This window comes from Lentinus tigrinus, assembly GCF_003813185.1.
Source record: "Lentinus tigrinus ALCF2SS1-7 unplaced genomic scaffold L226scaffold_48, whole genome shotgun sequence".
NCBI lineage: Eukaryota > Fungi > Basidiomycota > Agaricomycetes > Polyporales > Polyporaceae > Lentinus > Lentinus tigrinus.
The window spans coordinates 75,876-89,291 of NW_027137957.1; the positions used below are offsets into that span (position 1 = coordinate 75,876).

The 13,416-nt window shown below is 54.4% G+C and overlaps 6 protein-coding genes across 6 annotated transcripts; 5 read left to right on the forward strand and 1 right to left on the reverse strand.

The window, feature by feature from the left end:
- Positions 1–1,068: 1,068 nt before the first annotated feature.
- Positions 1,069–2,674, forward strand: L226DRAFT_596755 (uncharacterized protein; the record flags this gene model as incomplete). Its single annotated transcript, XM_067685646.1, has 9 exons — positions 1,069–1,618; positions 1,678–1,717; positions 1,776–1,926; positions 2,012–2,070; positions 2,132–2,175; positions 2,231–2,301; positions 2,355–2,412; positions 2,477–2,574; positions 2,636–2,674. Exons 1-9 carry the CDS (start codon positions 1,435–1,437, stop codon positions 2,672–2,674), a joined length of 744 nt encoding a protein of 247 aa, XP_067529919.1. The 5' UTR covers positions 1,069–1,434.
- A 540-nt stretch (positions 2,675–3,214) lies between these two features.
- Positions 3,215–4,438, forward strand: L226DRAFT_596757 (uncharacterized protein; the record flags this gene model as incomplete). Its single annotated transcript, XM_067685647.1, has 9 exons — positions 3,215–3,385; positions 3,425–3,486; positions 3,546–3,690; positions 3,796–3,854; positions 3,910–3,953; positions 4,005–4,075; positions 4,135–4,192; positions 4,249–4,346; positions 4,409–4,438. 9 exons carry the CDS (start codon positions 3,215–3,217, stop codon positions 4,436–4,438), a joined length of 738 nt encoding a protein of 245 aa, XP_067529920.1.
- Positions 4,439–5,674: 1,236 nt separating this feature from the next.
- Positions 5,675–6,913, forward strand: L226DRAFT_575664 (uncharacterized protein; the record flags this gene model as incomplete). Its single annotated transcript, XM_067685235.1, has 9 exons — positions 5,675–5,828; positions 5,879–5,918; positions 5,983–6,136; positions 6,193–6,275; positions 6,340–6,383; positions 6,445–6,518; positions 6,578–6,635; positions 6,697–6,803; positions 6,872–6,913. 9 exons carry the CDS (start codon positions 5,675–5,677, stop codon positions 6,911–6,913), a joined length of 756 nt encoding a protein of 251 aa, XP_067529921.1.
- A 579-nt stretch (positions 6,914–7,492) lies between these two features.
- L226DRAFT_539868 (uncharacterized protein) lies at positions 7,493–10,866 on the forward strand. The gene is made up of 13 exons (XM_067681752.1): positions 7,493–7,849; positions 7,905–7,974; positions 8,030–8,132; positions 8,187–8,234; positions 8,291–8,338; positions 8,390–8,511; positions 8,565–8,587; positions 8,643–8,723; positions 8,776–9,044; positions 9,101–9,246; positions 9,297–9,372; positions 9,426–9,905; positions 9,959–10,866. The coding sequence occupies exons 1-13, from the start codon at positions 7,651–7,653 to the stop codon at positions 10,691–10,693; spliced, it is 2,400 nt and encodes a 799-aa protein (XP_067529922.1). The 5' UTR covers positions 7,493–7,650; the 3' UTR covers positions 10,694–10,866.
- On the reverse strand, positions 10,745–11,792 carry L226DRAFT_276325 (uncharacterized protein). Its single transcript, XM_067673527.1, has 3 exons — positions 11,497–11,792; positions 10,962–11,434; positions 10,745–10,899 (listed from the first exon to the last, which is right to left on the reverse strand). The coding sequence occupies exons 1-3, from the start codon at positions 11,699–11,701 to the stop codon at positions 10,861–10,863; spliced, it is 717 nt and encodes a 238-aa protein (XP_067529923.1). The 5' UTR covers positions 11,702–11,792; the 3' UTR covers positions 10,745–10,860.
- A 270-nt stretch (positions 11,793–12,062) lies between these two features.
- Positions 12,063–13,401, forward strand: L226DRAFT_276333 (uncharacterized protein). The gene is made up of 2 exons (XM_067673528.1): positions 12,063–12,112; positions 12,175–13,401. The coding sequence occupies exon 2, from the start codon at positions 12,183–12,185 to the stop codon at positions 13,281–13,283; it is 1,101 nt and encodes a 366-aa protein (XP_067529924.1). The 5' UTR covers positions 12,063–12,112; positions 12,175–12,182; the 3' UTR covers positions 13,284–13,401.
- The last annotated feature ends 15 nt before the right edge of the window (positions 13,402–13,416 follow it).

Consider the following 13,416-nt stretch of genomic DNA (forward strand, 5'->3'; position numbering starts at 1 on the left):
GCAGTACACTGATTAACCACTGGGCCCTCCGGTTCGGTTATATATGTAATGATCGGTTGGTAGGCATACTTGCATAGCCTCATTCCAATCACACTGCAAGGATACCTGGATCTTCCAGACACGATCCAGCCCGGTCGCTCATGAGGTGTCTCTCCGCTCTCGGCATGGACCATTCCATTGTCGTCGTATCTTGCTCGCCTTGTTCTTTCTTGCGCCTTCGGGTGGTGTAGCAACATTAATCTCACCGTTGCGGAGCCTTCCTACCGTCCTACCAGCAGAATGCCACGGCTGCGTACACTAACCAGTACGTGGACTCGGTGCTTGGTGTCCCACACGTGCTGAGTTCCATTGAGTCGCACACACTCGGATGGTGTCGACCTCTCTGGTTCCACTTGGTCTGCCTGACGAAATGGGCCTGCTCAACTGACGGTAGCCTGACACTCGAGATTCAAAATTGTTCGCCCCTTGCGAATGAGTGGCTGCTTCGCGGCTTGGGTCCTTGTTACCCGCGGCAGGTGTATCGTTGAAATGCCGTATGTGGTAATCGAATGAAGATCGGCAACGGGTGGATGACTCAGCGTCACTTGTGCTTCGATACAAGTAACGCAGACCGTATGCGTTTACGACGAGTACGTATCCTACACTGCACTGTACCCGTGTAAAATGGTTCTGATGACATGTAGTGCAGATGTTGAACATGCCATGCTCCATTTCAGCCGATGACGCCATACATATGCCTGTGTCATCCACATGAGTAGTACCGTCGTACAGTACTTTGGCCCCCAAATTCGAACAAGTCCCTCGATCGACCGTCGGCGTCGGAATATCCCGATAATTTTAAGGAATGCACTCGGCATTCCCTTTCTGGCGTCGCTGAATACGCCTCGTCAAACAGCTTGGCTTCTCCTTACCACGGTACGTGCTCCTCTTGGCTCATGGGAAGTATGTTCTCAATGTACATACATAGGTCTGGGGTTGAGGCCTACCGATGCCTTGCACAGCATCTCAAGAACGATGTCGCGATGCTTGCCTATCCGGAGAAAATAATCTGAAACGGATGTGGCGCAGAGCAATAATTAAGCCTTCGGTCTAGACTCCTGGGGCCCTCGGGATTGGTTGAGCCAAGTTGTGCCTCAACGCCTCCCGGCAGAGTCTGTCAAATCGATATCTCACCAAACCGTTCACTTTTATCCCTACACGGAATTCCTGCCCCGGAACACGGGATTCTCCATTACGGACGTGCACCGGGGGCCTGGCCAGGAACGATGTCGAGCGTGCAACGGGTTCGAATTATCCCGCTGGGTATGCAGACCGCTAAGTACCCAGCTATCGGACGCGCTCCATAGCGAAGTGCTCTAAGTCTTCGTCTTCCACATCTGCTGGAGAGCATCCACTGCCGTCTGTCGTTTACTCGCTTCCTTGCCTTGCCTCAAGATGCTCTCTGTCATGCGCCTTGCCGCTTTCGCGGTGCTCGTTCTTTCTTTCCTCTCCTCCGTCACCGACGTCTCCGTCGCCGCACGCATTGTTGGCCGCGGTACCCCCACGACAAATGCAGAGCGGCTCGCGCGGGGTCTTGGACCTGCCCGCCCTCGCAGGCTCTACTCGGGCACTCGCACCAGTAAGCATCTCACTCTGAGTGTCCCATCCTCCTCATCTGACATTGCTCGCCCTCTGAAGACGCTGCACGCGCGGTTCCCTCTGGTTCCGCCGGTACAACGTGGGCAATTCCAGTTTTCCTACAAGGGGTAACCGCTGAGATGTGTATCATCTTCTAGGTTGAGGGGCGTCATCAAGTTCGTCAAGAGCGATGGATCCGTCTTCGGGTATATGGGCGCGAACGGGTATTCATCCGGCATCAACGGTGCCGATACCTATTCCTACACCATCCCCACCCCTGCAACTGCGGTCGTCGGGTTCACTGATGTGGTACGTCGTTATTTGCATTCTCCGCACGTTCTATCTCTTTTGCGTCCCGTGCGTGTATTTTCATACTGACGAAGGAAACTTGCAGACCAACACGGCGTATCGTCTGGCAGCGTTTGCCTCGAGTGATAAACACCTCGGACCCGGGTGAGTTCCATCTCAGTTTCATTATCTCGCCATGTAACTGACCGCGGGCCCATCGTCTCAGCTACGGCACAGTTGTCTACCTGGAAAGTATTGTGTCTGGCGCAAGTGAGTTATATTCCGCCCAATGCTCCTGCGTGTTGTTCATGTCACGTTTCCACAGCTCCTGCGGGAAGCGGACCTGTCTCATCGGAGGGTATTGGTTATTTCGGCGGTGTCGGCGAGACCACAATCGTAAGTGTTCCCCTCCTCTGCTGCTGAGTTCCTGTTCTGACCATTGTGACCAGTTCAGCGTCGATCCGAACACTGGCAAGGTCACTATACAATGGGTGAACAGTGACGGCTGTACGTCCCCGCTATCTCCTCTGTGCACTTTTCCTGCTGGTGCTGATCCATTACTCTTATATAGCTGTCGTCAACCCTTCGATCTACGTCAGCGGATCCACGATTTTCCTGACGGGCGACTTGGCCGCCGTTACCTCGAACACGGACAGCTACACGCTTGTGGTGTGTTATCCTTTTACCCTCCTCGCGTCGTTTCCTCGTGGCTCATGAAGGATTTTTATAGGATATGTACTATGACACAGTCACTACTACTGTTCTCTGATCTTCGTGGTACCGGCCTCACAACCTTAGCTGAATTAGCGTTTATAAGTCGGCGATCGCGAAGGCAACAGACTTCAACGTATTCATATAGAGCTAGATGAGTTATGAGATTATACTTAGATGTTTGTGCGGACTTTGTTTCCTGAGTAATCTATAGCTTCTATTTTTCTAACGTCCGATATCCGTGGCATAACGCGTTGATTTTTTGAAGCTTGGAGTCTCCGAACAAAGACGGCAATTCAAGCGCCCAACTTGAACGGCTTGGACCTTACGCACATGGCCTCTACTCGCCACACGATCTGTCAAATCGGTATCTTCCCCCTCAGGTTTTCACCTCGACTCCACTAAAGTGTTCTGCATTACATGGCCCCTGGATTACAAGAAAGGAGTCCCATGTACGACGGGTGCTGGGGATATGGAGACAGCTGAATACTCGAAGTGCGTACCATAGTTGCAGAGTGCTCTTCGCCCTTCTTCGCCTTCCCCGTTTCTAGAGAGCATCTACCTCTATCTTTCATTCATTTCGCTTTCAATCCTCGAGATGCTCGCTGTCATGCGTCTTGTCGCCCTCGCGGTGCTCGTGTTGTCTTTCCTCTCCGTCGTCACCGAGGTCTCCGTCTCAGCCTTGTTGGCCGGGCCACTAATGCAGAGCGGCTCGCACGCGGTCTCGGGCCTGCCAGCCCTCGAAGGCTTTACCAAGGCACTCGCACCAGTAAGTCGTCCATGCACGCTCAATCCCCAATCTCATCAGGCGATGGTGTCGACCCGCGAAGATGCCGCTCGCGCGGTCCCCTCAGGTTCTCCCGGCACAGGGTGCGTACTAGCCACGGTTTCTATAGACGGCCATTGCTGATATTTCTTGCACGATATAGCCACGGCGTGATCAAGCTTGTCGCTTCTGACAGTAGCCACGGATACTTGACTAGCAGTGGTATCACGGTTGACCTAGCCAGTGCCGATACGTACTCCTACAACATCCCGAGCTCATCGGACGCACTCGTTGGGTTCACTGATGTGGTAAGTCTATGTCATCATTCTTTTCGGAGTCCCTTTTTTTCTCCGCATCCGGATAGGTCACGGCTGCGCTACATTCACATTCTGACCATAATTTTATATGTACAGACCAATACGCTCTATCGTTTGGCAGCGTTCGCCTCGACCAAGGTCCATCTCGGAACTGGGTGCGTTCCAGCTTGGTGCCACAATTTGCGCATCTAGCTGATTTTGTCGTCTCAGACACGGCACTGCTGCTTATCTCGAAAACTTTGTGTCAGTCTCAAGTGTGTTGTTCCCATTTACTATCCCTCCTGCATCGTCTAACCACTCCATAGCTCCTGCGGGTAGCAAACCCGTCTCGGCTGAAGGATACGGCTTCGTCGGCGGATATGGCGAGACTACCATCGTACGTCTGGATCCGTATGCTCTTCTGTTGCGTTCTTAAGCTTCACCGATCATTCGCAGTTCAGCGTCGATTCTACCACGGGCAAAATCACCGTGCAGTGGGTGAACAGTGATGGCTGTACGTCCCTCCTCTGTTGATCATTCTGTCGGTGCTGATTGGATGTCCTCACGTAGCCGTAGTCTATCCGTCGATCTACCGGAGTGGATCCACGCTCCTTCTGACGTGCGCCTTGGCCGCCTACACCTCGAGCACAACTTCCTGGACGCCTGTGGTATGTTACTACTTCCTCTTCGCGTCAATGAATGTCCTTGTTGCTCACTCCAAAAATCATAGACTCTCTACTTCAGCACTGTCGCCTCCTGATTTTAGTGGTGACATAGACATAGCCTACTACTCGTAGGTGGTCGATTAGTTCGACCGCCATGGACATACATATGTGCCCCATGCCAGTGCGGGTACTAACGGACTACTAGTACCGGTGTTTCAACCCTTACTATACCAACACATACGTTACTCAATGAATGTCTTTCCTTCGCGCTTGTAGTCAAATTTTGCGACTACAAAGTTTGTGCCGAGGTGTGAAGGTAAGTGCCCAAGTCCGGGGTTCCGATAAATACGAAAGTTTCAAGCGCCCGACGCTCCTTGTCTTTGAACCGTGACTTCGACCACAGGGCGACGACTGGCCAACGCTATACCGTCTTGAAGGCTCATCGATAATGAATCTCAAACATATGGCTTGACCCAATATTCTCCTACTTCAAGTCTGGATCTGTGCACAAACTCTTGCGTTGTACTCGGGCGCCACCCTCCTGTTGGCAGCTTGACATCTGGAATGGGGGTCGATCACTTCGTGGCACTGCCTGAACGGTCTACATGCTTATTGAAGTTGTGCGCAATTCTCGGGGATCGGGAGCGTATTGTTTCAACGAACTGTGCCTCGACGCTTCTCTGTTCCTGCGGTAACTCTCGGTCATGCCTTGTATATCGGCGATTGCTTCGACCACAGCTCGGAACCCAGAGCCCAAAAGCAGTGGAGTTTCCATTCATCGCGTAGGAACTAGCAGTGACATGCACCGCTCAGGTACGAGCTCCGAAAAACGTGGCGAGCAAGCTGGAAGTCCAAAACGTCGAGTGGACTGCAAGATCAAGGTCCGTACTGCCGTCTCGCTGGACAGCGTCGAAGGAATGAAAAATGACAATCCCGCTATGTTCAGTTGGTATGTCGCGACATGTGCCTCCTTCGACTTACCGTCTGCTAGTTAGCGTTGATATATCATCACAATCTAGACCCCCCGACGGCGGAGACGCGCATATGTGTATTTGTGGCGGCATGAGCGTCCGCCGATCATCGTACACCGTTTGCCTCGATTGGTTGATAAATCCTTAGCCTGACTGGATGACAGCGGATTGACTCCGCAGCGTGCCTCACAGGTACCTCCGCTGTCCGGGCAATAGAGCGTTCACTCAGCGCCCAAAGCATAGGGTCTATCCACGGACCACAACGCTAGCGGTATCTTTGTCAACACGACCTTCCCCTCGTCGACCTCTCAGTCATACGGGCTTGGTCTCTGTAAAGATCTTAGCAAGATGCTCTCCGCCATGCGCACGTTTTCCTTTGCGTTCCTCTTCCTGTCGTTACTGGCTCTGGTCTCCGCGGCGTCGCCAACTCGCCGTCGAGAGACGAACGCTCAGCGGCTCGCGCGGGGCTTGACACCTTCGCGTCCGAAGCGTCTCTACGATGTATCCAGGACTAGTAAGTCTTTACGGTTCTGTGGGGATCTTTCGTGCTGATATGTTGTCTAGATGTCGCGCGCGCTGCTCCTTCCAGTGTCCCGGGCACTGTGTGAGTCCGAGATATAACGTGGTACTTCTCATTCGTATCATCACTCAAGCTGTCTGAATTGCAGCGACACGGGTGTCATCAAGATCTACTCCGCTGGAACTAGCATACTGTTGGGCTACGTGGGCAAGTTTGGATTTGCGTCGGCTCGTGGAGACGCATGGCACTACGTGTACACCGTCCCCGATTCGCCCGACGATCTTGTGAATATTCCGGACACGGTGAGTGGATATGCGATCACGGTACCTTGTCATTCTCGCTGATCTTAGACACACAGACTGGCTATTACTGGGTCGGACCTGTCTCATACGGAGGCAATACAATTCTTACGCAAGGCCCTTCTGTGACTTTGTCTGCTGGGTAGGTCACGGTATCGACGGGACGTCACTTGTGTGTAGCTGGGAACTGAGGTGTTTCCGCGCAGACACGCTACGGCTGTGGTCATAGCGAACAACCAGGGTGGTGCAAGTAAGGACCCACTCGCGCAGATCATACTGCCATCGTTAACAAGCATGGCTTCTCCATCTAGCGGCCATTGGGGCGACCGAGGGTGCTTATACCGCCGCTTATAGTGTCGGTTCTTGCTACGCCCAGAACACGGTCGTGAGTCCGCACTCTGCGTAATGCTCTCATGGCACTGACTAACCGAATTAAATCTGAAGTGGCGGGTAGACGAGAGTACACTCCAGATGTTCCCAAATTGGGTCAACACCGATGGAAGTGAGTTCTCATCTATCCTCTTGACGGAGAACGTGCTCTGACCGCTGCTCAACTCGACAAGTTGTCTCGACTCAGTACATACTGACCACGCCCTCGAACGACGAGATGATCTACCTCACCGGAGACGCCGCAGCATTCCAGGCCGCCAACGCTGGGGAGGTCCTTGTGGTACGTATGCCATCTCACGAGCGAGCTCGACGCGTGATGAGCGGGGATGCTGACGTATACGCCTGCAGGATCTCTACTTCGAGCTAGACAGCTCTTCGACGACGTATTGACACGATGCACATTTAGCAGAGTGACCTCGTCACAACTGCATGGAAGTAGTGACCCATGTTCCCTGACTAGAAATTTACCCTCTCATGAGACAGTATTGCTCAGATTACTACATCAGAAGAAATTGCCAGTGCACTCGCAGCGCTCTGGCTCGAATCCAAGGTGTCACGCGTTGAACTGTTGTCCCTTGGCTATCAGCTTGAGCTCCATTTCCTATACTATCAAGAGACATCATAATCCCCCCCGGTCATCGATCCTGCTTTCATGGATTTTGTGCTTGAGCATACCATACGGTCTAATGAGTGAATGCGACGGAATCTATATTACCCAGAAAGTTACAAAACACACACAGAAGGTCCTCAGTTCGAACCTGGGCCGACTCATTTTCTTTGATTGTTCTTTTTGGGCCCAAGTCTTGACGCTTTCCTTACCTTGGTTTTTGAGTTGAATTTTCCCTACTCTTACTCGCGGCTCTGCAGCAGTCAATATAGTCCAGACATAGACTATGTAACGCTACGTAGGTTCGCTTGTTTAATCTCGCGGATGTGCGCCTATTTACCCCGCATTTCGGGTGCAAGATCCGGATGCGAGCTCACATGAACAAGAACGACCTCCTCCTCCTCCTCCTCCCTTCTTCGTTCCGCTACACCCACCGCGGCCTACTCAGCTCGAAACTTGTCGCACTCTGTTGTTTGGAACTTACTATAGTGACGCTTGGTTCACAGTCCGCGTCAACATCATGCTGCCGACTAGGCCTTCCATCGCGAGCCGTTCATTACCCCGCATCAGCAAGGTCGCGCGGACCACTCGTCCAGCTCTCATTACCGAACTTCACAGTCGTGTCGTTTCTCCTCGAGATAGCCATCGAAGAGTTGTTTCTTCTGCTCAGGTCGCGAACCTTGCCTTCTCGCAGTCGAGAGGTTTCGCGTCTGCTGCCGGTGAGTGCACACCTTTGGCGTATGTTCCTTTCCCAACTCCTCATCTTGACCTCAGACACTTCATTCACCGCCTTGTCACATTCAACGCACAAGCCACTGTTTGACAAGATCCTCATAGCGAACAGGTGAGACCCGTTCTCGCTCTGTTCCGCTCCTCGAGGTCGTTCAAACGGAGAGTAGAGGCGAGATCGCATGTCGCGTCATCCGGACGGCGAGAAAGCTTGGGGTCAAGACGGTTGCGGTGTATAGTGAAGTAGACGCGGATGCGTTGCACGTTCAACTGGTACGTCCTCCTATACTTGGTGCAATGGCGCAGGCTAACGTGTTTGCTCTTCAGGCAGACGAGGCATACTGTATAGGGCCCGCACCTTCTGCAGAGAGCTATGTGAGTCCTCTTTCGCATATCGCTTGTTGCGCTACAGCACTCACATAAATTCATAGCTCTGTATAGACAAGATCATTGAGGTATGCCACCGGAGCGGAGCCCAGGTGAGTCGACATGTTCACGTACTACGAACGCTCTCCCAATGTGAACACCAGGCAGTACACCCCGGATATGGCTTTCTCAGCGAGAACGCGACCTTCGCCGAACGCCTTGCGCAAGAACGCATCACGTTCATTGGTCCGCCGGCGAGCGCGATCGTGAGCATGGGCTCAAAGAGGTTCGTTCCTGTACGCTACGTGCTTACCACGCATGCGCTGACAGGCAACATAGCGAGTCGAAAAACATCATGTCAGGTTCGTACGCGCTTGCGCGTCCCTCAGTTATTGTGCTGACAAGTCATTTATACAGCCGCGGGCGTGCCAGTTGTTCCGGGGTATCATGGCACGAACCAAGATCCCGACTTCCTCCAGCAAGAAGCGTCGCGCATTGGTGGGTCTCCTCGCATCCCACTAGCGAGCTTTTGCTCACCGCCCTATCTTAGGTTATCCCGTCTTGATCAAAGCGGTTCACGGCGGTGGAGGGAAGGGTATGCGCACCGTGCACTCCGGATCCGAGTTCAAAGACGCGCTCGAGTCCGCGAAGCGCGAGGCAGTCAAGTCTTTCAGCAACGGCGATGTGCTGGTGGAGAAGTACATCGAGCGACCCCGGCACGTCGAGGTGCAGGTGTTCGCTGACGAGCTGGGAGGATGCGTGAGCTTGTGGGAGCGTGATTGCTCTGTGCAGCGGCGGAATCAGAAGATCATTGAGGAGGTGCGCAACTTTGCTGTCCGTCGGTTGTAGCGCTGACGCCACTGGCGTGCTCATAGGCTCCGGCACCTGGCCTCTCACCAGAGCTGAGAGCGGATTTGAGCGCGAAGGCGGTTGCTGCTGCGAAGGCTGTTAACTATGTCGGGGCTGGTACTGTGGAATTCATCTTCGACAACGACACTGAGAAGTTCTACTTTATGGAGATGTACGAGCATCCCCCATGACCACGCTTGCACGGCTGACCTCTATCGCTAGGAACACGCGACTGCAGGTTGAGCATCCAGTGACGGAAATGATCACCGGACTTGATTTGGTCGAGTGGCAACTGGAGGTAAGTCTACGCGTCCTCTCCTCATGCCTTTGCTGACGACAGTACCTCCGCAGGTCGCAGCAGGCAACCCTCTCCCTCTTGAACAGAGCGCAATTCCGCTTGTCGGGCACGCTTTCGAGGCCCGTATATACGCCGAGAATCCTCGCAACAACTTCCTCCCAGACTCCGGGCAGCTGGTCTACCTCTCGACGCCCGAGCCGACGCACATCTTCGCCCCTCCACTCGACGCGCACCGTCTCGAGTCGAGCTCCGAGTCTGAGTTCACGCCCGTCGTGAACACCTCTGCGGCACTCGCGCCGGCGCTCCGCCTTGAGCAAGGTTTCGAGCAGGGGGCGCAGATTGGCGTGTTCTACGACCCGATGATTGCCAAGCTCGTTGTGCATGGACGCGATCGGACGGAGGCGTTGCGGAAGTTACGGACCGCACTGGAGGAGTACAGGGTCGTCGGTGTCTCGACGAACGTAGAGTTTCTGCGCACGCTCGCGGGCAACCATGCCTTCATTGCTGGCGAGGTCGAGACGGGATTTATTCCGGTACGTAAGCGTCACGCTCTATCTTGCATCTATCCCTGATTAATTGCCCTCAGAAACACTTCGATGAGCTGTTCCCGCCCATCCCAGAGCCGTCCCACCAGGCTCTCGCGCAAGCGGCCCTCTTTGTCGTGCTCAGAGACCACCCTGCGCCGACATCGCCCTCGCCATGGAGCACCCTGACCTCGCGCCGCTTCGGCGGCGACGTCTACGAGCGCATCATAACCCTTCAATCAGAGGACACTGAAGCCGCCTCGGCAACAGTGCACGTCCACTCGCTCGCCAACGGCCTCTTTGATATCACGACACGCACCGGGTCCTCGGAGCACACCTTCAAGTCCGTCTCCGCGCACCTCGCCTCTCCCACCTTGCTCAACGCAACGCTCGAGGACGCCCTCGTGCGCACGACGATCGTCTCGCAGCGCCCACCGGCGGGCGTGCCCGCGTCGACCTCGCACAACACGATGGAGCGCCTGCACGTCTTCCATGGGGCGCGGAAGACGACGCTCGTGGTGCCGTCCCCGGCGTGGCTGCTCTCGCTTGGGGGCGACGTGCTCGGAGCGGCGAAGGGTGCGCTGCGTGCGCCGATGCCCAGCGTCGTCGTCGAGGTGCGCGTGCGCGAGGGCGAGCGTGTCGAGGTCGGGCAGCCGGTCGTCGTGCTTGAGAGCATGAAGACGGAGACGGTGCTGAGGGCGCCGGTGGCGGGTGTTGTGAAGGCGGTGGCATGTAGCAAGGGCGAGATGGTCGAGGAGGGGAGGGAGCTGGTCGATGTTGAGGAGGATGCTGCTTGAATTGCGAGTACAATCGGGACTGTTTGAATTGGGGATGGCTCTTGGACTGGGAACTTTTTGAAACGGAAATGGAAGATCGAACAATGTATATGCATGTACGAGTAGATACTCTGCTTGGAACGTCTTTTCGTCCGAGAGCTCTGCAACACAGGAGATATATATACCAACTAATGTCGCTGAAACGTAGTCAGCTCAACTTCGGACTGCTTCAATATGTGCAATTATCAACCAGCCGCTCAAGAGATGACATGGGAACAATCATACGCACCTTGGACCCGTCAACCAATCCCTTCCCATAGTTTGCTCGAACGGACTTCGCAATATACCACACATCCCACAGTGCGCCGACGATGTCCCAGGGCTCCTTGAATGCGATCCCGGCAGCGAGCAATCCAGATGCGAAACAGCAGTCGACGAACGTCGAGCTTGTCACGAAGGTAAGGATTCGTCTCGGCGTGCCGTGAGTGAGGCGTCGGCATGCACAACTGCAACGGCGGTCACAAGTGCACTGCCCGCAGTTGCACTTCACGCGGCGCCGCCATAGCTCTGGATTCGGATCGCCATCGCGGGCGAATATCTTGTATAACGTCCATAGGCCGTATGGCAGGAAGAAAGCGGACGCTAGCAGGCGGAATGGGGATGGCGGCGGAGGCGGCTTGGCTCGCCACGACTGCCAGACGGCCACTACCCCTTGAGTCCTCGCTTGATCGATCATGGCTTGTATACGAGAGAGGAGAGTGACTGTTTAGGGGAAGAAGTCAAACTCTCCGGCCCATCAGGTGACGATGCAACGACAAACGCACCTTTCTTTTCCTCCCTCTTGAATCCGATCGCGGGCAAGACAACAGTCTTGCCCAGCTCTACCGCGCTCTTGACTGCATGGGCAAACTTAGCCTTGGACGACCAGAGGTTTGTGACCAAGGATATAGAGCGAGAAACGATTGAAGGGCGAGGATGAGCGAGTTGCTCGCCGCATGTGCAGCGAGGACCAGTAAAGGACGTGGTCATCGTGCGGAGAGAGTATCTGGGGTTGAGGCCTTGAGGACACCGGGCAAACTCTTGTAGAACGGCTCCAGTGGTACGTACGCGGCCTCGTTGCGACCGCGCGTTCGTGTCGAACTGAACTTCTATCGGGTGCGGAGGGGGTGCTCTATCTCATCTGCCATATCGACTCGGACATACTGTATAAGTCATGAGATCTGTATGAATACAGGAACAACACTATGGCGACCAGTCAGTGTCAGGCAGCGAAGTTGAAGAGCAGGCGTTGTGGTAAGGATATACTAGCCGTGGGACTCCAGGTGATGCATCCGGCGCCTGATATGTACAGTTCCTACGTGGCAGTGCTGGCCTTCAACCACTCCGCGACCTCTGGCCGTTCCGTCGCATCACGTTCGGCTGAACAACTACCCCCATTCGGTCAGTATGCGTTGATTTTTAGTGTAATACATATCTCACACTGGGGTGTTCTATCCTGCCAGTGAACCTCATGTTAACCGAACTCACGTGGTGGTCACGGCCTTTGGCTTCCGCTACAGCAGCTCTATCGGCGGTCAAGGCAGAGCTAATCAAACATGTTACTGCCAGATATACCATTCCTCTACTCCTCGATGAAATCATCGTGGAGATCGTCTCGCATCTCGAGCCTCCCGCGGCAGCTAGGGCTGCCCTTGTCTGCACGCACTGGTGTCCCCACGCCATGCGCGTCGCATACGCCCACATTATCCTACATTCGGACACCCGCACCTCAGTTCTACTCGCACGAACCCTTAACCAGTACAAATCAAGACATCTCATAAAACACGTTCGGCATCTCACCGTCATACACTGCTTCCCCTATGACTATAACGCATTCGTGTCCATGTTCGACTGGCTGGCCTATGTTTCCCCAGGCTCTCTACGAACCTTCAGAGCCGTTGGTGAAATTTCGATTGCGAACCTGTTTAGCCACTGCTTGGCCGAGCTCCACTGTCCTGATGTCCAGATTCTACGTGAATCGCACATCGATCACGGGTCGCGATCCCACCTGCATTCAAACCGTGATTTCGCCGAAACGTCATCGACTGAATTCTTACCGTCATTCATCAAGCGGGCGTGGAGTACCATACGCCCTATCGACATCGATCTCACATTCCTATGCCTCGCTGGCCAACCGGCTACTCGTTTGGACCAGCTGAGGGTTCTCATCTCTCTCCTCACCAACGACCCATCTCGCGGCTGCTCCGTATGGGTGGCTTTAGGACGCCAGCTTATTTCCAACCCCTGGCCTAACGCACTCCAGCTCTTCCTAGCCTCCCGAGTGTCGACAAATTGCCTCTGTAACACGCGAGAACGCCCGTTGGTTCAGGTGGGAACTGGGCCCGATCCCGAGGGAGTCGTGCAGGCTGCTGCGTTTTTGAGAGCCGACGGCTCACTCCCAACGTCCACCATAGATGCACTGCTTAGCCGCATGTGCAATCTCGCCCACTTTCCTGCATGGGTCAATGTGCGCATCTTCTATTTCGAGCGAGTAGACTCGGAGGAGGCTCCCGGGTGCAAGGAATGTGGGGTCGTCGAGGGAGCGATTGTATGTTGGAACCCTAGCGCGTAGATTGCACTGTCATCCGAGATAGGTGTCGAGATTCGGAGATTCGCGCTCGTTGTTTGTTCACTCATCATTTCTTCTATATCACTCATGCATTCTATGCTGGTGATGTAGGGCAAGGCAGTATGGGATTGGTGCA